At 38.6% G+C, this 22,667-nt stretch overlaps 1 protein-coding gene across 2 annotated transcripts in view; it reads left to right on the top strand.

The window, feature by feature from the left end:
- The window catches only part of LOC139454524 (RNA-binding protein 12B-like), a 34,162-nt gene extending 13,993 nt beyond the window's left edge, over positions 1-20,169 (top strand). The window contains exons 2-4 of one of the 2 annotated variants that reach the window (XM_071236293.1): positions 1,854-1,921; positions 2,196-6,058; positions 19,233-20,169. In XM_071236293.1, coding sequence (XP_071092394.1) covers positions 2,205-6,047 — 3,843 coding nt within the window. In that variant the 5' untranslated portion in view covers positions 1,854-1,921; positions 2,196-2,204 and the 3' untranslated portion in view covers positions 6,048-6,058; positions 19,233-20,169. Of the gene's footprint in view, positions 1-1,853; positions 1,922-2,195; positions 6,073-19,232 lie in introns of both variants that reach the window. The other variant, XM_071236294.1, reaches the window with a different exon arrangement.
- The last annotated feature ends 2,498 nt before the right edge of the window (positions 20,170-22,667 follow it).

The raw sequence follows: 22,667 nt of genomic DNA, 5'->3' as shown, positions 1-22,667 counted from the left end.
AATTAGATTACATGAAAAAACAAACCCAAAACACATGAATTTATCTCAGCTTGCTGTTCGTATAACATGGTGAAAAATATGTATACAACCCCCCAAAATAATCAGTTATATTTCAGTGTTGTTTTGAAGTCATACTTGACAGGGACTGATAGGATATAGAAAAATGCAGGTTCCTCTTGGGCCATTTGTAACTTCAGAGGTTGGGGTAGGGGTGGAGGGGAAAGTCCACCCCTAAAATCACTAAACACTACATGTAAACCATTATTTGTTTTTCTTTAACGAGCAAATCAAGATGTTATCATGGTAGGCAATGTGCATGCATACAAAAGGTCATCAGATGTAAAAAGGGGGATGGTGGATCTGCCACTGCTTCACTTTTTTATTCATTAGTAGCAGAACTGATCTGAAAGGTTTTTTGTCTCTCTCTCCCTTTTTTTGACCACCTACATTGAAATTTAGGCCAATTATCTTTGAAACCAACTAATAAAATCTGGCCAGTAGCAATGCCTTGCCTAGACTAAAATATTTACACACTGCCTTGAATTTTGTGGACCGAGGCATTTATCAAGGCGAGAGATATAGTTTATTTCAAACGCTTTATCCATGGCTACAAAACTGATCATTAGTGATCTGCAAATGGTTCTGTTGGCATGACAATCCATGAAGTGATGAATGAAAGTTTATCGTACAAAACGAACATAAAAGCTTTTAAAGACCTGAAACTTGTCATGGATTACAACTTTGTTACACCCTGTTAAAGTAATTTGTTCCCTTGATAGTGATTTTTGGTAAACTTTGTTCATTTTATTCATTATGTATATTTATAATCATTCTGATAATTACACATCAACACAGTTGTCATTTGTTTAAAACACTAAGACCTTTAAGAAACAAAACAATCTGACAATAGGAGGAATTTTGGCATGTAATTCCAGGGAAATACACTAAGTATGTCCTGACCTTTTTATGTCTGATAAATGATAATGAAATCCCAGCTGATTCTCACAAAAGTAAAAGCCCAGTTCTAAGCAAGTTTTCTCTGTCAGCAAGGCTGAACCTGCCTTAAACATCATTTTCAGCTGATGTCCATCTGAAACAGTGAAATAGCCATTGCCTGATCCTTGCAGTGTATATATATATATATATTGCCTAGTTAAGCTTGTTGGTGTCAAGTCAGACTGGCACAAACATAGCTAACAACCTTTGTCACTTACCTTACTGAGGCAACAGAGATAACAGAGATAACTGACTCTAAAAGTCCAGTTTCCACCTGTGCCCAAATCGGCTGGAATTATGGAGTGCAATCCAAATCCAGTAAAAAAGTCGACATCGTTCATAATCTGCTGTAAACATTCAAGTCTGGTCAAGACAATTGCTTTTCTGTAAAGATGACTTATGTATTGGGTGGCTGGGCTCTCAGACTGTCTTGGTACATTTCTCAAAATATTAATCACAGGTCTGGTCCAGATATTCGTTGCTTATCAAGTAGATTATATCTCATTCACTACCAAATCCTTAATGTGAGAAGTCACACCGCCATCTCCATTCGTATCACTAACTTTCCACATTTTGTCATTTATTGGCTTGAATCAATCGATCACAAACTCTTCTCAAGGAGAGATACCTGATTGGCCAGATTCTAGGTTTGTCGGCACCATACCCATGCTTGTGGGTTTCACAAAAGTGGTAAATGTCTGACGTGCATCATTTGGGGCTTTCCTCTCACATAAACTGACATGCTATGAATTGTTAAACTTAACTTGCTCACAGACACTAAAAGGTGTGTGTTTTCATAAACCTCGAGACTTGGGCACTGTGCATTCATTGACTGACAGTATATTTGTTACTTTCAGATACAGACGAGCTGACTTCTTGAAATATCAACATCAACAATCTCATGGTCTTGTTCACTAAAATTTAGGTAGGAACAAAGTATATTTATTGCAGTTGAAGACAGGTGTTACATAACTTGGAGCTGAAATATTGCTGAGTGCCGCGTTAAACAAAACAACTTGGAGATAATCAATAATTAGTGCATTCACAATTAACATCAAGTTAAGTAACATTTATTAATGAAATGGAAAAATATTGGATTATGAACTAAAGTGAAACCTAATTTCATGACTTTATATATGCTCTTTGGTAAGTGTACATATGAGGCAGGTTTATTTAATTTTATTTTATTTTATTTTCAGATTTAAAAGATGTCTGTGATTATTCGACTCCAAGGCCTGCCATGGTCAGCCAGTGCATTAGATATTCGCAACTTCTTCCAAGGCTTACAGGTACCACCGGGAGGGGTTCACATCATTGGAGGTGAGAAGGGAGATGCCTTCATTGCATTCAGCACTGATGAAGACGCAAGACAAGCCATGATGAAGACATTTCAAAGCCTGAATGGATCGCCTGTACAGCTCTTGTTGAGTAGTAAAACAGAGATGCAAAATGTCATAGAGGCAGCTAGAACAGGGCAGTCTGTAGATCAACCAGCAGAACCATCCATTAAGCCCCTCCCAGTTGAGCCAACAAGACAATATGATGATCCCTACACCAGGGGCCTGTCCTCTAATGATAACCGGGGTGGTGTGCGAGATGAGTATCATAAGTATGGTGGCCCAGATGCTCAACAAGGAATGTATGGAAACGAACAAGGTTATAAAGATAACTATCAGAATCGTCCTTCTCAAGATGCCTGGGGTCAAGGGGGACAAGCTAGATACCCTGAAGGTGGCTACCCACCACCAGACAATAGAGCTCCATATGGAGCTGGTGGTAGGGATCCACCAAGAGATGGGCCACCCAGGGATGCCTTTCAGAGGGATACGTTTCAGAGGGATGCCTTTCAGAGGGATGCGCCACCATTTGGAGCAAGAAACCAAGGCATGCCCAATGACAGATATCAAGATCCTTTCATGCCAAACCAGCTTCCTGATCAGCAATATGTAGCCCCGTTTAATGGGCCACCGGTTTTAGACCAAGCACCTATTAGGGCCAACCAAGAAACTCCTTTTACCATGAATGAACCAACACCTCCTATGGACAGAAAACCAGATTTTCGCAGACCTGATCACCGAGATTTCAGGCGGGGTCCAGAAGGGAGAGAGGGGAGGGAAGGAAGAGATGGAAGGGACGGAAGAGACGATCGGGATGGACGAAGTAGTAGAGAAGGCAGAGATAGGGAGAGTCGGGAGGGAAGAGATGGGCGTGACAGAAGAGACAGGTCAGACCGAGACAGATCTGATCGAGACCGATCAGACAGAGATAGAAGTAGGTCAGACAGGTCTGATAGAAATGATCGTTCAGATAGATCAGAACGTTCTGATAGGTCAGACAGATCTGATCGATCTGATAGGAGACAAGACAGAGACCGAGACAGAAGGGATCATTCCGAATCAAGACGCGATTCGAGAGAACCAAGAGAGAGATCTGAAAAGTCAGGTTTTGATCAAAGAAGTTCTCCAATGTCAAAAGGATCTGCAAGGCAGCCTGATGATGTAAGAATTCCATCTGGAAGGCCTGCGCAAGACCAGTTTGTAAAACCAGAAGGACCTTTTGATGGGAGTGCTCCACCATTTACTCCACCTGATTCATTCCCTCCAAATGAACCAAGACAGTTCCCTCTACGAGAAAGGGGAATGGACAGACCTAGAGAGAGATTTGAGCCAGATATGTCAAAACCTTCCCGATTTGGAATGGAAGAAAGACGTCCACCCACAAGGTTTGATGAAAAATCAGATCCCGATTTTAGACCTGACCATCGAGGACCTCCCGATGGTCCAAGAGGAGGTCATCCACCTATGTTCCGAGATCAAGGAAATGGCTTTGACAGGAATAACAGGGCACCAGATCCTGATTTCCGTGGTGGCCCACCCATTGATCAAGGATTTCCACAAAGACCACCACAATCAATGCTACCACAGGGGAGAGGCAGACCGATTGAAGGGGGACCACCGGGAATGAGACCAGCTAGCTTCCATGATGATGGTTACCAAAGAGGACCAGGTGAATACCCAAAATACCCACCTGAAGAAGAAAACATGAATGCTCCATGGGAAATGGAAGCAAGATTCCCACCAAACAATGGTCCAGGTGGTCCTCCAGTGAGATCTGTACTTCAAGATTTCCCTGAGAAACGATCTATAAATGGTGGACAGAAAGGACTTCTTGGAGATGCTCCTGCAATGTTTACTCCAAGATTACAATTGGATAGACCTGATATGGGGATGGAACATGATGTCAGAGATATGAACCAGAGGCCTTTTATGACTGATAGGTCAGGCCCTGGTCAATTCCGAGACCAGTTTGGGAGACACAGTGATCACCAAGACTTCAGAAATAATGACGACTTTGAGGGGCGAACCAAGTTCAGAGGTAGAGATATGCCTCCAAGAATGAACAGGGATTCTCAGGAGCGAGGTCCACTTCGTCCATTTATGCCTGATAATGAACGACGTCGACCTGATTGGATTCCTGATGGAGGTCATGATGGCAGATGGCCAGATGATGGCTCCTCAAGAGGCCCACCTGGTAGGCCAATGGACCGAGACATGCATGATCCCAAGGAAGGATACGATCCCAGGGGACCTTTTCCACCGAGGGAAAGACCTGTAATGGATGATCAGAACAGGAAGAGACCAAGACAGCCAGACACTGGGAATGTCTATATCCATATCAAGAATTTGCCATACACTGTTTCTTATAGTAGTGTGCGACGTTTTTTTGCTGGTTGTGAAATTCCATTTGATGGTCTGAAACTGATCAATAACGACCAGGGCAAAAGAAATGGGACTGCCTATGTTAGATTTACCAATGAAGATTCAAGCTTTAGTGCCCTTAAACGAAATGGAATGGACATGAATGGAAGGACAATAATTGTGCACCGATGTTCTGTTGCAGAGTTTGAAAAGGCTATTGATTCATTTGTACCAGATGAGGACGAGGATGAAACGGAACCATCAAAACGACCAAGGTCTGATGAACCTGAGGGACCACCTGGTTCTCTTATTATGCCTGCTGCTGGTGAACCTTTCATTGTCAAGATTTGTAACCTCCCACTTAATGTTTCTGTTGATGATGTCAAGAAGTTATTTGCTGGTGTTGGAATAATTGACAATAGCTTATCAGTGTTTATGGATTACGACACAAAAGGCATGTTTACTGGAACAGCTTGTGTTGAAGTTGGAACTGCAGATCACTACAAGACAGCCATGGGATTTGAAGGTCATCACATGGGCTCTAGAATTTTGCGTGTCACTATGGGAACGAAAGACGAAAGAGAAAAAGCTAAGTCATCTGAATCAAATTGTGATGTCAAGTCACAGCAATCTCCACGTCAGGGTGACAAGAAAGATGGTGAAAAGGGACAAGGTGATGGGGATTATCCCTATGTTTGTATTCATATGATGGGCTTGCCTACGCAAGCAACATACAGAGAACTTCGTGAACTTGTCACTGGCTTGGATGTTGCTCAACGTGGTGTGCAGATTTGTCACGATGGGTTAGGGAATGCAACTGGAGAAGGATTTGTTGAATTTACAAATAAAAGCGACTGTAAAGAATCTTTGAAGCGGGATCAGCAAATGATAGGACCTAATATCATAACAATTAAACCCATATTGAAGTCGGAAATGATCACCAGACTTAGGAATGCAAGAAGTCTCAACACCAACCGACCGCCCGGAGGTCCTGGAGGTCCAGGAGGTCCCGGAGGACCAGGAGGACCAGGAGGACCAGGAGGACCTGGGATGAATCCCGGCCCTCCAGCGAATGTCAAACCTATACCACCAGGCGTGCTGAAGAGGCAGTGGGTGTACCTAAGATGCTCTAATCTCCCTCTTCAAGTGACAATTCGTGAGCTCTTGGGATTTTTCCACCAATACAACCCTGTGCCCGAGTCAATCCGCCTTCACTACACAGGGGATGGAAACCCAACAGGTAATGCTGTTGTTGGATTTCCTACTAAGGATGAAGCATCTAAAGCAATGGCTGACCTGAATGGAACCATGTGTCGTCGAAACAACGTCGTCATCCAGCCAGCCAACTCATAACAGAAGCACTGGTAGGTACCCCTTCGTAAGTACAATTTCTGAGGCTAGCCGCACTTACAAACAAGAAAATAATCTGGTAGTGTAATTACTACTATACTACTCAACTTTTGATAGGGATGTTCACAGTGCCCAGATTAGGATTGAATTTATCATATTGCTGGGAGATTTTTGCATACGAATAGTATTCAATATAGCCAAGCAGCTTTAACTAGTGCAGCTTCATTTTAAGTAAATTTATCATAAGTTCACAATTCAATATGCTGGTCTCTCTTGTTTCATAAGGGGGCACGGGTGGGCCAGTCGTCTAAGGCGCCGCAATTCGCTTTGCAGAGTTGCGTCCCTTGGCCACGCCAGAAACCTATAATTGTGGGTTCGGATCCCCGTTCGCCCCAATTATGTTTCTAGGTTTGTCAGCACCATACCCGTGCTCATGGATTTCACCTAAGTGGTAAGCGTCTGCATCACTTCAGGCTTTCCTCCCACATTAAGCTGACATGCCGCGAAATGACTGGAATATTGTTAAAAGCAACGTTAAACCCAACTCACTCACTGTTGTTTCATAACAGTATAAGGGATGGTGGTTAAAGTGTTCGCTTGTCACGCCAAAGGCCTGGGTTCGATTCCCAGCATGGGTACAATGTGTGAAGCCTGTTTCTCGTGTACCCCCACCATGATACTGCTGAAATATTGCTAAAAGTGGCGTAAAACCATACTCACTCATTACAGTATGAAATACCTCATTGTCCCTATCAAATGTTGAGTAGTATATTAATTGTAGTGTAAGTGAAACAATGGTTACATGGAACCCTTGTTCTTGTCTTGGCTCTACCATTTCCATTGAATTTGTAAATGGATTTGTGGTAAAGGTAGTGCTGAGAAAGTTAATGTTATTTTGTGGGTGTCTGAGAAGTTTTAAACATAAAATTGCTCAGCTTTTGTTTTAGATAACAGGGTTGTCAATAAAGAATTCAAACATGTTAGTTTTTGACAGTGGTTGTTATGCCATGATGAAAAAAGTGAATAATTCAATTAAAGTGTATTACAGGGAAGTACTTAATACTAATAAAGTCTTGATTACTATCTGTAGGACGGGTATTGTAAAAAGCAACAATGGTTTTTATATAGCTCTGATTTCTAATCAAAGGGGACATTCTGAATTGGAGGTCAAGCGTTTTGAGGTGCTGCTTCTCACTGCAGAATCGTCTACCTTAGCCATGCCAAGATCCTTGTCATGGCATGATCACAGATTCATTTTGATTAGATCATTTCAAGCGCAGTTGTGGGTTATATCAACATGATCCAAGTGATAAATGTCAGCAACCAGCAACACTGACTGAGGACTTTACTCTTGCATTGAGCCGTCATGCTGCGATATGACTGAAATACAATTGAAAGTAGCGTGAAATGAAACTCGCTCTAATTGGACAATCTACTGTAGATTAACATCAAAGTAGATAATCATTTTCTAATGGATATTAATCACATCACACAGGGCAAATACTAACAATTTGGAAAAAGGATCAAAAGCAAGAAATTTTCACTTGACCAAAGGACGCCTGATGTTCCTGACATTCTCAGTGTTATATTTGTCTGAAGTCTATATTACATAAATGGAATGACATGGATACAACTGCCATCGGGAATACTTGCGTAATGTCAACACTTAGGCCAAAGCATTGAATATGTGTTTATTGGAATTAACACCACCCTCTCCATTACACAGGGGTGAGAATCTTCCGCGGATCCGCAAATTTCCATGAATTTTAGTGACCACAAATTTGTTAAAATCTGATAGCTTCCCCCTAAAAATTGACTTGTTAAACAATTTCAAAAATCAAATTAAGGACACTCTTTTTGTTTCCTGTGGACACTGTTTCTGTATATGGACTTGATTAACCTTGTGATAACTCGATACATATTGATTTTCAATGTCGACATCGAAGACATGTATCACTAGTGGCTTCCCGCCCACAGGAAGCTGACATGATATAACATTTTATAATCCCCATTAACGAATGTTATATTTTGGATAACACTTTCGTAGTAAAGTACAGATTCTCGTACTTTTTGATCAAACTTTACATTTGACCACTTTCTAAATGGCATTGTGTATTCATAGCTTTCGGCAATGGGAGCCGTGCCAATTTACACTTGTCAGGGGGATACTCAAAGTACGTGATCTAGACTACCAGTTGTCGGACTTTCATTTTTGTGGAAGCCTCGGTGGCTGAGTGGGTTAGATCGCTGACTTTGTGTGCTGGCGATTAGGTGCCTCACCCTGGCAAGTGTGGGTTCGAATCCCGGACGGGACTCAACCTCCAAAAAGTAGGAGAATCTGTACTTTACTTAGAAAGTGTTATCTCAAATATGACATTTGTTACATTTGACCACTTTCTAAATGGCATTGTGTATTCATGTTTTAACTAGTGGTAGAACTAACATTTTTTGTTCCACTAGTCCTTATGATGATAACACATAGCAAAAACCTTAAAAATGGCAAATTTCTACTGGTCCTTATGATACCATAACTATTGGGTAGTTTGACAAGGACTACAGGACTAGTACCAATTTCTAACGCTGATAACTGAAATACTGTTCAAAGCGGCGTTAAACCAAACTTGCCCATTCACTCACTTGAGTTATATAAGCAGTGATAAGGAGTAACCTTAATAGTACCTAACTAATGACTCTGCTTGTCTCAAACTGTGGATAACTTGATCATGTTAATATGTAGAGACCCTGGACTTTGAGGTAAACTTCATTAGGGTAAACAACGAACCATACTTTGAGTGCTCAATACTAATTTTTATAAAATGAAACCGACATTGATATTGATTTTTTATGAATCTAGTCAGAAACAAAGCCTGTTTAATAAGTGTGACTAACCACTAAGAACTCGAGTGATGATGTCTACGTCATTTATGCCATCTTGAGTGATTTGGATACAGCAAAACCTTGAGTATTACGTCAGTATTTCACAATTATACTTTTCCATAGTAGTGTTTTGCAGACTTAGAACATTCAGACAATTATTTTCCCATGTTTATGGATGAGGCTGTCTGTATCTCTGTATCATCACACACTGTGTCGTGGACTGATCCTTCCACAGTTTACCAGAGCCCGGCTGGATTTCAGTTTATATTCCACTGTGGTATGTTTCTGGTGTTTCCTGCCATGATATAGCTAAAATATTGCTGAAGCGTAAAACCAGATGTCGTGCATTAATCCAACCATGTGACATGTTCTTCTAGACTGTATTATAGACACAATTTTGACAGAACAACAGAATAAATTCTTGCAATGCCAATTTCCTCGTAGAAATATATATGAAGCTCAATTGTGCAATGTGTACCTTAGGTTTATGTATTCATTGGCCACACAGTTTATAACTATTTGTGACCATTTAATTGGGTAGATCAAATACTTGGTTAGTTTGTCATGTATATTGGGAAAAACATAAGTGCTTGTGGTATATAAAACGCATGATGATAACTGTTCTTTGACAGTGTTTGAGCAACATGTATTATGTATACTGAACACAATAGTTAGGGATCATGAAATACTGTTATATACAGTACACATTTAAAGAAACCGAGTCATCTCTACAAAAAACAAAAAAAATCCCCCAAAATGTCATGATCCGTAACTTTTTGTGTTCAGTATATTTACTACATGTAAAACTGTTAGTCATTTCAGTAATTATTATTTAAGAAGTAAATATTAGTAACTGTTTTGTTTTATCTATGTAGTTTAATGTGTTTTAATCTATCAAGGGTAGAGATTTCAGACAGATTATAAAATATTTTACTTACTTTTATTTTAGTTAATGATTGTGGCTTTTGGATCAGGTGCCATTTTGTCATTGTCTATATTCCCATCCCACACTTACAAAATGGAAGCTTGTCATATAGCAAGAGGTTTGACATGTTCATTCTTTAAGCCGAATGAAATTAGTAATTTGTTATAACTGAGTCGTTAAAATGTTATCCCTTAAGCTTTTGATTAGTTGAGTAAACATTATGGTAAACTTCGTGGTTAGTAAAGTAAGATTTCTTGCGAAAAGCAAAAAAGCTAGGGACCCCCCCACACACTGTTATGTTGGTGCTTTGTGCTTCCCACTCGTTATATGCAGGACTGACAAAGAGACTCTGCTCTGAAAAGTATGTGCCTACAGTCCACACAGAACATACTATTGACGAATCATCATAATCAGAGGTATTGCAACTTTTGTAGAAACTATAAAAAAATAAATGATATATGTTTCCTAAATATTAGCAATATGGCAAAATCATATACCTTGCATCTGAATGACTGATGAACAAAATGTGATATTTTACCAAGGTAATGTTTTAAGGAATATAATTTTGAGAGCATACTGTCCACTCGACATTGAACAGACCACATTACACAGTCTCCCCGCGTTTCAATAAGAAACTAAGGGGCGGTCGGGTAGCCTAGTGGTTAAAGCGTTCGCTCGTCATGCCGAAGACCCCGGTTCGATTCCCGACATGGGTACAATGTGTGAAGTCCATTTCTTGTGTCCCCCGCCGTGATATTGCTGGAATATTGCTAAAAGCCGCGTAAAACAATACTCACTCACTCAATAAGAAACTAAATGGATCACACAGGATCAGTGTTCTGGCTCTCTAAGCTGATTGCTTGCCCCAACTGATTGCGACATTGCTTGTGATATGTCACTGGTTCATATGGTCCAGACTCTATTATTTACTGGCCACCATGTTATTGCTGGAATATTACTGCGACCCCAGACAACAAATAAGTAACAATGTAACAGTCAGTCATATGTGGTACAAAGACATTTAAACCCGATTAAGCCATCCATTCCTCACTTTAATAGAAACTATTTCACTACCTACATTCTACATTCAGCCTTCTGAGAACATATCTAGTGAGCATCGTTAGTGCCTTGGCACTGTTATCAGATATATGTTGGTAATAGTAGATATGAACATATTCATATGGTAAGGATGTTGATATGATGACCAAGATGATTAAACAAAATATTAGGTTTTCTATATTATATGAAACGTATAAATATTACATAAAAACATAACATTAATGCGAAATGAACATAAAAATACTGAATCTGGCTGCTTGGGGCAGTGGGGTGCATGACAAGTCCAAGAGTTACCACCATTCCCATCTCTCTGTGCTTGGGATTTTCATTATTTCACAGAATACAATTATCCAGGGATCCATGAGTAGACAGACAGAAAAAAAAAACAACTGAGAAAATCAGTGATTTTTGTTCTTGCTTCTAAACAAATTGGGGTTGGCGTGGTAGCCTAGTGGTTAAAGTGTTACACCAAAGGCCTGGGTACAATCTGTGAAGTCCTTTTCTTGTGCCCCCTTCAAGAAATACACCCAACAGGAAATAAGAGAACATTAAAGTAAAAATAGCCACGTGTGTTCTCCCTTATGTACAAATGACAGATTCTTGTCATTGTTATAAGGGGCGGTTGGGTAGCCTTGTGGTTAAAGCGTTAGCTCATCACGCCGAAGACCCTGGTTCGATTCCGGACATGGGTACATTGTGTGAAGCCCATTTCTGGTGTCCCCCGCCATGATATTGCTGGAATATTGCTAAAAGCGGCGTAAAACCATACTCACTCACTCACTCACTCATTGTTATAAAGGTTCTATACTGACTCCTTTGAATCCTTTGATTGACATGCGTAAAGTAAATTGGCAAAACAAATCTCAAATAACACTGCCTTACTAAAAGTTCCAGATGCACCGATTACCATGGAGTCTCATGGAGTCTCATGGAGTCTGAAGTCACTTGTTTCTTCCTATCAATGGAGTTATGACATGTATGACTTGAGAAAACTGAACAAGAGTACCCATGATTCATTGTTAGAACATGTTGAATATTGGATATTCTCTGTGTCTGATTCATCACTTGGGTTTTCTGAACTGATGAAAAAAAGGCGCCAGGGTATGGCTTTTACAAACTTGTAAGAAAAGAAAACGAAAACACCAAATCCTGTGCCTCACTATGGTTATTTAATTTAAATGGTGCCTATTTAAACACATTTCTTTGTACATGGCATTTATGCATGTTGCAGGTTCCATATGACATGTATGAATATAAATACAGCCATGGTACATGTGAATCATAGTAGTTTGATATGGACAAGATGAAATGGGATTCTTTTGCCAAATTTTCACCTAGTGACTACCCCGGTAAATATTCAGTATTAATCTAATTAAAGCACTATCTGGAAACAATTTGATTCATAAGGAATGTATCATTCTAATTCTTTCATTGTATATAAAAATGCTCATGAGTATTGATTATTGGAGAAAAACATTTTTGTATACACGTCTCAGAAGATAAGGTGTTATTGTTTCTAATCTCCATTGACAGATCTAAGACTGTTTAAATGGATAGCTGTTAGTTTCAATTAAACGTTTAAGTATAGGATAAAACGACCCAAGGGGAAGTGTTTTATCTTACTTTTGAACCGAAAAAAGAAGCTTGAAACAACATTTATCAACATTTTCATGTTTCGAACATACTTTCCATGAACATTAGGAAACGGGCGTAAAATATCTGTTGCTGGCATACGGATCTTGAAAAGGACATCCTAAAAACATTGTGATTTATCAGCGCCTCTGTAGCCTTGTGGTACACTCACTGGGCTACAGATACGAAGGTTGCATGTTCGATCCTCGGGAATAAAAAGAAAATATTTGTCATTTGATTTTACATTTCATTACATGTTAGAATCCGAACCGAAGTTGTATAAATAAAAAATACCCAGGACATTATATAAAATCCATCAGATATTATAACACATTATATAGGAAATATGACTTGAATATCCTATAAAATTCCGGGGATATTATATAAAATCCCAGGGACATTACAGCGTCCCTGTTTGAGATTTAACCCGACCAGAGAACAATAGGATGACGTCACTTGAGGTTTATAATCTGAAATAAAAATCCTTAAAATTAAAGACATTGTGGGAATCAGGGGTCCGGAAAATTTAAAATCCCAATCGGACATTTACATTTATGCCACGCCCCCTTCAAACAGCGTGTTTTAGTACGACTTTTTACACACAAATTACAAGTTGTTACGTATTCATAATATGATGAATTATGAATTGTTTCAATTTAAATTGTTTAATTCACCGGACAATTAATAACAAATAATATCATTTTAGATATATATGGAAAACATACGTTTGTTTCTGTTATAATAACGATCTGTCAACGTTGTGAACGGTCTAATTAATATTCATGAGTCTGCTCAAGTGTACGCGTTGTAACATTTGGATCGAGACTATTATCCCATATTTGGTTATCACGTGACCTCACGGGAAACGTTTTTTTTTTAAACTAAAGATTATTTAAAAACAAGACAGATAATATAATCCTAAATCCTAAACTATCGTTGATAGCAATAGTTATTTGAATACTTTTTCATCTGTACTTAATTATTGACCATAAAAAAATTTGATATCGATCGTCACAGAAAGCAAAATGGCGGTCAATCAAGATTCAATATACGACTAGCTACTGAAAACAATAAAACACTGGGAATCCTGGTTGTAAAAGGTCCCCAGCAACCTGTGCTTATCATTCATAATAGGCGATTAAATGGATTGGATGTTGATTGTGTCGCCATACCACAAAGTTCAACTTCTGTTATTATTCAACACAAGTATTTAACAACACTATTCTGTGGATTTGACAAACTGTCATTGGATATAACAACCAGAGTTTCTACATTTCCCCAAACAACTTAACACTGAAGGACATTAAACCATGCCGTGCTATATTTAACTTTTGCAACAACAGCATCAGGCAGTCATGGCTTTGATACCTTGAAAATTGAAACCAAATTTTGTGTGTTGGGTTGTGAGGTTTTCAGTATTGTCAAGTAAGGAATATTTATGACATGTTGGCTCATGGCTTCACAGGTGTTTTTGTTGCAAAGTCAAAACAATTGATTCTTTTGAATAAAACCAAACACAAGATACGGATATATGCTTATTAGCATCTGATAGAGGATCACAATTTTGCAATGCACATTTCGATTCAAAGCACGACATATTGTATCATTCTAAATTTAGAATTCAGAAAAATCTGAAACGGCAATGTGTGGATTGAAGTTCACAAATAGAACAATAAAGGATGCTGGTACAACATTGTATTTGCAGGAATTACCATAATAATTAACATGGTGTAGCTTGCGTTGTCAATAAGATGAGAACTGACATTAGGCACATGTAGTCAGATGATCCAGTCAAAGAACTCTCAAGTGGTCTGCGCATCCAGTCAGGAAGCTCTCAAAATGTGATGAAATGTCATTTCTTAGATACCCGAGACAGTCAAAGCTTTTAAGGATTTCCTCATTCTCTCTCCAATGTCTTTTTTGTTGAAGACAACATTGTATAACACTTTATAATAACAATATACTTAAAGGTGTTTATTTTATTGCCACTTCTTCTTGGTAGCTGATGGTAAATAAGCCACACTCAGTTACCTCCCTTGAACGCACATGAACGGCTTGCCCACCAATTCCAACACATTTCTCCTGTTTTTGATATCTAAATAATGGACAAAAATCGCGTTATAGTGTTCCTCAAGCATTTGTGATTCTAATGATATAAGTTTTATTACAAAATTCAACTCATGAAGTTTGCAGTTACCAGTTGAAATAACCCTACTGTTTTACATGATTTATTTTAACATTTTCCCTTTCTAAGTCAAGATTACTGTTAATTTTTTTTCAAAAGTACATTAATACAAACATAATGAATGTATGTTACTATTTGTGTCTTTCTTCATGTAAGTTAACACTTTTTTGATAACAAAAAGGGGGAAAAAATGTAAAAACAGGCCAAATTGAATTTCTACACAGTTATGGGAATTGACTGTGCAACATAATGTTCACTCATTTAAATGTATAAAATGAAACAAATGATAAACGTCGCTATTTCAAATCACTTGATATACTGAGCATAACAAAATGATATTGTGATATGTATCGAATAAAGAATAAACCTCAATTTACCAATATACCAGTAATACAGTGCATCCTCACAAAGTATTATCATGATAATTGGGATATGCCAGTAACACTGATACACCAAACACATCTTTTAGATAAACAGTATGAAATATCTCATTATCACTTTCAAATGTATTATTTCCACTTAATGCCTCTATTATTCAAGTGTTATTATATTCTATTTTTCGAGTTCTTCTGCTGGTTATATTCTGATAGTTAAAGTACCAAGAGAAGTTCATTTCAATATTCATAATCATAATCATAATAATACTGAAGCTTGTCGCAAGAAGTGATAACAGAATTGGGTCGTCAGATTTGCTCTCTTGGTTGATGCATGTCATTTCAACCCAATTGCTCATGATGTCAGTCGATGCTCATGATGTCAGTCATTGGTGTGTCTGGTCCAGACTTGAATTACAGACCGCTATCATATAGCTGGAAAAATATTGCCTAGTGTGGCGTTAATAAAACAATAAATCTGAAACAGACAGGGCACAATCAATGACAATTGGGACCTGAAAAAGACTTCAATGTGAAGATACACAAACATATCACAGATGTTGACAATATTTTAAGACTTGTATCTCAAGTTTCATTAATCCTTGAACATTACACAAGATGTTTCGATCGCCAGATACCAAGCTTTTTGTGAAAAACAGCTATGTGGATCAGTGTTCTTGCTGTGTGACCTAGTTTATTGTGTATGATTGTACCTCAATTGTTTGGACTGTTGTTCATGCTATCAACTGATGCATTTCTTGACCCAGACAGACTCATCATTATCATTATTTACAGTTGAAGGCGTAGCTGGAATATTGCTGAAAGTATAAACAAAAAACAACAACATTAACATACACTTCTAAATCAGAAATACTTTGATAAAAGTTAGAGACCTACACTCTCTGTGAACAGTGTCGCATAAATTTAAGACGTCATATGAACAGAAATGCAAAGTACATACTCACTACCCATCACTAACAAAAAAAATAGAACACAACAGTTAATAATGTCAAAAGTGGTTAAGGCAAAATGTTCAATTTTCAAGCATAATTTCAGTTGGTGTCCACTACCCCAAGTTTGTTTTTCAGCATAACCAAACAGTGTCAGCTTCCCATTTCTTAATTGGTCACTTTATTTTGGTTAGGACTGTATCATATCTGATACTGACCATGTATGTACACCGATTGAAGAGGGTAGATTTTGTGCCTACATTGTCCTATCAAACGACCACCAACATCTTCTCTAAGCAAGATCACACATGTTACATGATCATGTTGATCAAGCTCCAGGGCAGTGTGGGGCTTCCTGGTCCTATGCTTGTCTTGAACATGTTGAAAGTCACCGCTGACAGCACAATCCACACCTTTGATGGAATGCACACAGTATGCAACAGTGGTTTGTCTGCTCATGGACCAAAATTTTCATCAGTATTGATAGATGAGATTTGACTGGCAGACTACAAAAACATTCTCATTCCATATGATTGGTCCACAATAGCCTACATGATCTTGGCATTGATGTAAATGACATTTAACAACCGACACAACATTGTAATGCATGCACCTTCACACCACTGAATCTGTTACTTTTCAAAGGGCTTATTCATGGATAGTAATTACATTTTGCGAATATCTGGGGTAGAATGGGTCTTCAGAAACCCATGCTTGCCGTAAAAGGCGACCATGCTTGTCGTTAAGGCTGCTAACAGGATCGGGTGGTCAGCCTCGCTGACTTGGTTGATGCATGTCATTGTATCCCAATTGCGTGCATCGATGCTCATGATATCAATCACAGGATTGTCTGGTCTGTCTGGATTTCAGAAAGCTGTCATATTGCTGAGTGTGGCGTTAAACAACAAACAAACAAACAAACAAACATTTTGCTCATTATTTCAAGAAATAGAGGGGTGAGTGTGGCCCTGTGGTCTCGAGCACCACAATACTCTGCGCAGAGTTGCTACCACCTTGTTGCCAGAATCAGCTAGTTGTGGGATCAAATCGCAGATTCACATGTATGATGTGATCCTTGATTTGTCAGCATCATACCTATTCTCTTGGGGTTCCTCAAAGTGGTAAATGTCCATGACCTACATCACTTCAAGCTTTGGCCCACACACAGAGATACAGCTGAAATATTGTTCAAGGTGGACATATACACGGTTCTGTCACACATTAAAGCAAGAGTTTTCAACAATTGTAGGTGACTATTTTTAGTGATGCTTGCTTTGATGTTGTATGTAGGTAACATTAAGAGTAGCAGAGAAATCAGTACATGAGTGTGTGGTACTGATTTTACAAAAGGATTCGGAATGAGTAATTTTGTGAGGGATTCTGACAAGTGTTTTGTAAAATCAGGATAAATGGTAGTATTTTCTTTTTATTATCGGCACTTTTGATTAGCCGAAGTAAACAAATGGTAAAGAAGTATTGCCTTGTATATTAAGACCATATGTATGGTGAAACTGATCATGCTGATTGGGTCAACCTGACAGCAACAGTGGCACTGTTTGTCGTTATTGTAATTTCATGTTTAATGATGTCAACAACCTTATCTGTACTGTATCAATAATGGTAATTATATTCTGTCAGTGCTGCGGAGCATTTGAAATCATTATTACACCAATATCTTCTGTTAGATATATTCTAATAACTTGCTTAAAACATTTTGGATAATGAATAAGTATATCACTACCTTAAGCAAAATCTTTTTTACAATTTAATTTTCTTGGATGATGAACCAAGTCAGCAAATTATTTCAACCTTTACATGCTACATTTTCATGGATATATGCTGATATTTATGTATACTGCTCAAAAGAAGTTAAAGGACTCCTGATTCATTCATGCTGCTGTTGTTAATCTGTCATAGCATATTAATTTGAAAGAATTGGGTGTTCTTTAACCTCTTTTGATTAGTACACCAAATAATCTTATTGTGTAAGTTACTCAGTATCACCTTCCTCAATTTGGTTCGTGTCTAGGAGGGGCAGTGGTAGCCTTGTGGTTATAGCGTTTGCTTGTCACGCTGAAGACCCGGGTTTGATTCCCCACATGGGTACAATGTCTGAAGCCCATTTCTGTTGTCCCCTGGACGTGATATTGCGTGAATATTGCTAACACTGGCGTAAAACCATACTCGCTCGCTTACTCATGTCTAGCATCTCGAGAAGCATCGTCATGACAGTGGAAGGGGTTTATGAAATACGCTCAAGCTCATGCAGAAGAATATACTTCGTTTTAACATGTTGGAGTTGCTCTTCCTTCACCAAGATACAAGACAATGCGAGTTTGGATTGAGTCACAGGGATAAATCACAGTTCAGTTCAGCTATTAAATGTGTTCTCGTTTGTCTACTAAGCTGCTTATTACAGTGATTCTGCTCATCTAATTACACACTCATGTGTAATCATGAGATCAAGAGCAGACGAGTCCCAGTCACCCCCTAAATGATTATTTTGAAAACATTCTGAGTATGCTGGGCCTTTGTCATATTGGACTAGTGGTGGTTTTAGGTAAAAATACCCCTGCTGTACCTTATGCCTGCTCAGAGTCCCAAGAAAATGAGGATGTTTGCAAGGACCTTTTGACTTAGCTGGTTGTACACGTTGTATGCCATTGCACCGGATGTTGTGTGATGTCAGTTGTGCTTTCAACCCTTGGATCTCTTGACCTTGCCCTCATTATTTACAGGCCACAATAATATAGCTGGAATAAGGCTGACTATAGTGCAAACAGGGTCGGAGGGTGAATCAGTTGAGTTTGGATGGCCATATTGACAGCTGAAAGTGGATTGTATTTTAGCTCTGTGACTTATTGCAAACTTGTGTGTGTGTGTGTGTGTGTGTGTGTGTGTGTGTGTGTGTGTGTGTGTGTGTGTTGTGAGAGAGAGATCAAATTATCAGATGGGTTGACAGTTTCAGATCTGCTTAATCAGCAGATAGCTCACATAGCTGTAATAATGCTGACAAAGGTTTTGAAACCCATTCACTTAGAGTTCACACTTTCACTTGTGCCTTTGCAACATGCAATGGTTTCAAACACACATACATGTAAACATAGTGAACATCACCATATATTTCATGTAATATAATACTTAACATTACCTTTGAATTTTGTCTTCCATTTGTCTTGTTTACAGATAAGGTATTGAAACCTCTTGAAGATATATAAACAGCAATTAAGACATTGACTGTCATATGTTTTGACTTAGGGACATTGTCCTTGACAGCAAGTCCGCGTTGTTGCAGTAATAGTTGGAGGTAGTTTGAATCCAGCCATTCACAGAGTCGACATAGAAATTGTCAAGAAGTGCTATTATGAAGAGAGAAATTAACCCCCCACCAAGTCAGATTCGTCCAGAACAGCTCATTGGAAGATGCACACCATCTCTTCATGAACACTTCGAACACAGAATCAGACAGCGGGTCATTTCATGTCAGTTCCAGTCACCAAGATGGTGAATGGAAGCCAAGAAGAAACAGATCATTACATTACTGCTGACAATAATTAATACACGCCAGTTAGAGATGTTTCAAATTGAATTACCTAATGTTCACTGTATTATTTCAAAACGACAGAACACATTTCTTCAAATTAAGTGTGGTTATGCAACGTTAAAGGAACGCTGTGTTGGTGTTATTTAACCTCAATCAAGTGTGACGATGCTGAATTGAAAACTGTTTTAGACGTTGTTAACCAAATGTTCATTGACTTGTTAAATATTCCTTTGTTTTAAGTCTGATGTTTTATATAACGATTGGTGATATTTGATTTTATAACCGATTTGTAAATATGTAAGCAACCTTTGAGGTTCAAACAACAAAAACGAGGCTATAATTTGTACTGTGTACAATGGTAAAGAGCGATGACGGAAGCTTCTCCAAATACACAATGGCAACCATTGGACTTCGTGCAGTTACATTACGCACCAAATGTCTTGAGGAAATAAGCTCACGAGACTATTAACGGAAAGGTACATTCAACATGAATTATAAATCTCAAATTTATGAAACCCAGAGGATCGCATAACTATGGTCAGCTCTTTCCATTTGGCTGCCTTCTTTTCGTCCGTCGTCCGTCGTCCGTCGTTTGATGTCTTCGCAACGACGTTTCTCACGTGAAAATTGTCGTGGATCGGGAATATGTAAAAGACGTCAAGTACTATGCACTACAAATTTCAAACTTTCCTTTAGTATATAAGTAAAGATGTAAAATTCATCTTTTACATTTGCAAAGCTATTTGAAAATGTTAATGGCACAGTTACTGATTCATGTGTTGCCTGGGGCGGTCGGGTAGCCTACTGGTTAAAGCGTTTGCTCGTCACGTCGAAGATCCGGGTTCGATTCCCGACATGGGTACAATGTGTGAAGCCCATTTCTGGTGTCCCCCCGCCGTGATATTGCTGGAATATTGCTAAAAGCGGCGTAAAACCATACTCAACCACTCACTCATGTGTTGCTTTAAAAAGTTACAAGTGCTACCGAGAAGGCAACACATACATGCTTACACCAAAGTGCCAGACACTGGCAAATGGGAGTGAATGTTGCAACCAGAGAAGTTGAAAGCGAGAATAGAAACATCTTTATGAAGTGCCCTTTCCGTCTTGATGTCTGACCTTCGAGCCAGGTTTCTGAGAATACATGTACATGATCTGATTATTCTAGTAGAGGAAACAAACAATCTGTCTTTATTTCCTCGTTTTTTAAGGATACATGAAGATGATTTTAAAGCGTGATAAAATTTATTGCAGTGTATTTTATAGTATATTCCATATTCGCAATCCTTGAACCCATTGTTTTCGATCATGGAGTGAAATAGAAACGTTGTCTGGCCAATGTTACTGAAAAGCAAAACTGTCTCGCATCGTTGAATTTTTCATTATTTCATTTTACGTCTTCATTTGCGACTCTGATCCTTATGGTTCTTTTGGTTCAGAATAAGCTAGTATATTCATACACTTTTCGTTTAAAGATTCTGCAGCCAGAACCTCCACAGGTCTCATGATGTTACTGCAATTGCATAAGAAGTAAACAACCATTACAATTCTGGTTCTCGATATACTACTCAAAAGAATATAAGGACCACCCGATTCTTCTGTCTCTATAGTTAATCGGTAATTCCATGACAGATTACTATAGTGATGGGAAGAAATCAGATGGCCCTTAACTTCTTTCGTGTAGTATATTTTGTCAACCTGCAACAAACCAGCAACCCTACATAAAATGTGTTTCTATTTTATAAATATGTCCAAGAAGGAAATCGACGTTGATCAAGTATTGCATATACATGTATGTCCTAAATACTGACACACTCAGCTTGGCTGTCTCTGCAATGGAGGTCAACAGATTTCCGGCAACGTTCTTGAGCAGGTAATATTGTCTGCTGCTGCTCTCCACGTGCTGATATCCCAGCACTATTGTCATCATCTGCTTTGTAAATACATTTCATAATGACAGTATGTTGAGTTACATGGGATGTTTTGTAGTGTTGGCACAGTGCACCCTATATCATGTCGTCATGTACAGGATTTAGTTTCATAAAAATTGTGTTCGTGAAGCTTCAGAAAAGACATTGATTCTTGCAGCTTGTTCTGATTAAAATTTTGCGGAAATCATTACGCATGTCTTCGTGTTGCTTTCTATATTGATGGTAAGTATATTTTTTTAAAACCCACACTGCTTAGTGGTGGATGAGCTGAAAAAACACCCTGACATTCGTAAATATAATAATGGCTTTCAAAAACACATGATGATACAGTCGGAATCGTATGATGGAGGTTTTTTTTGTTTTTAATTTTATTTGCAGATGCCTAAACTTAACTTTCGTGCCGTTTTCTGACGGGTGTTCAAAGTAGAAATTCTGCAGGGCATTGTGTCGAAGTCGTTTGAGCCAGAGATAATTTTACCAGTCGGAGATGTAGCTGCCATGTGCATACCAATCTCTCACTACCATGCTGATTACACACTACCTACCAATTCATATTCAGTAACGTTTTTGCGGTAGGAGGACACGTTCAAGCGAGCCCCAATATGAGAATGGAATTTGAAAATCCGCTGAGTAATAAGAAGGAACACACCTTATCCCGAGGTTTCTGTGAAATCCAGATTGTTTAAGAGTTTACTTAAGTTCAATGGCTTGCAGCCAATTTCTCAGGTTATTTACGTTAGAGAGACTATTTCGTATAATTTGGTGGAAGTACATGAAATAACAATGTTATTGACGTCTACGATGGTTCACAAAGGTCGGCCTGTCTCTTCCCATTACTGGCTAACCTCAAAATGATTGAAGATTCGCAGATCAACAAAATTCAAGATCGTGCTTCCTTATGTACAGAAAAGCAACAGTGGAAAGCCATGAAAATACGTTAATCCGTTGACCTGACGACCGAGTCTACGAATCGTATAGGCAACATAAGTTATTAAGTTTATTTTGTTGTACCCCCAAGGTAAGATCCCAAGCAATATTTTCTCATCATAAGACTGGACTAAACGGGGCTGGGGGACAAGGCTATTCGTTTGAAAGCACATTTGATTATGCTAATTATTTCAATCATTGGCTTGTCTGGTCCATATC

Source organism: Haliotis cracherodii, unplaced genomic scaffold (genome assembly GCF_022045235.1).
Source record: "Haliotis cracherodii isolate W230 unplaced genomic scaffold, xgHalCrac1.p SCAF_10, whole genome shotgun sequence".
Taxonomy (NCBI): domain Eukaryota; kingdom Metazoa; phylum Mollusca; class Gastropoda; order Lepetellida; family Haliotidae; genus Haliotis; species Haliotis cracherodii.
Note: the sequence above shows the minus strand (reverse complement) of the source record. Positions and strands in the feature narration are given on the sequence as shown.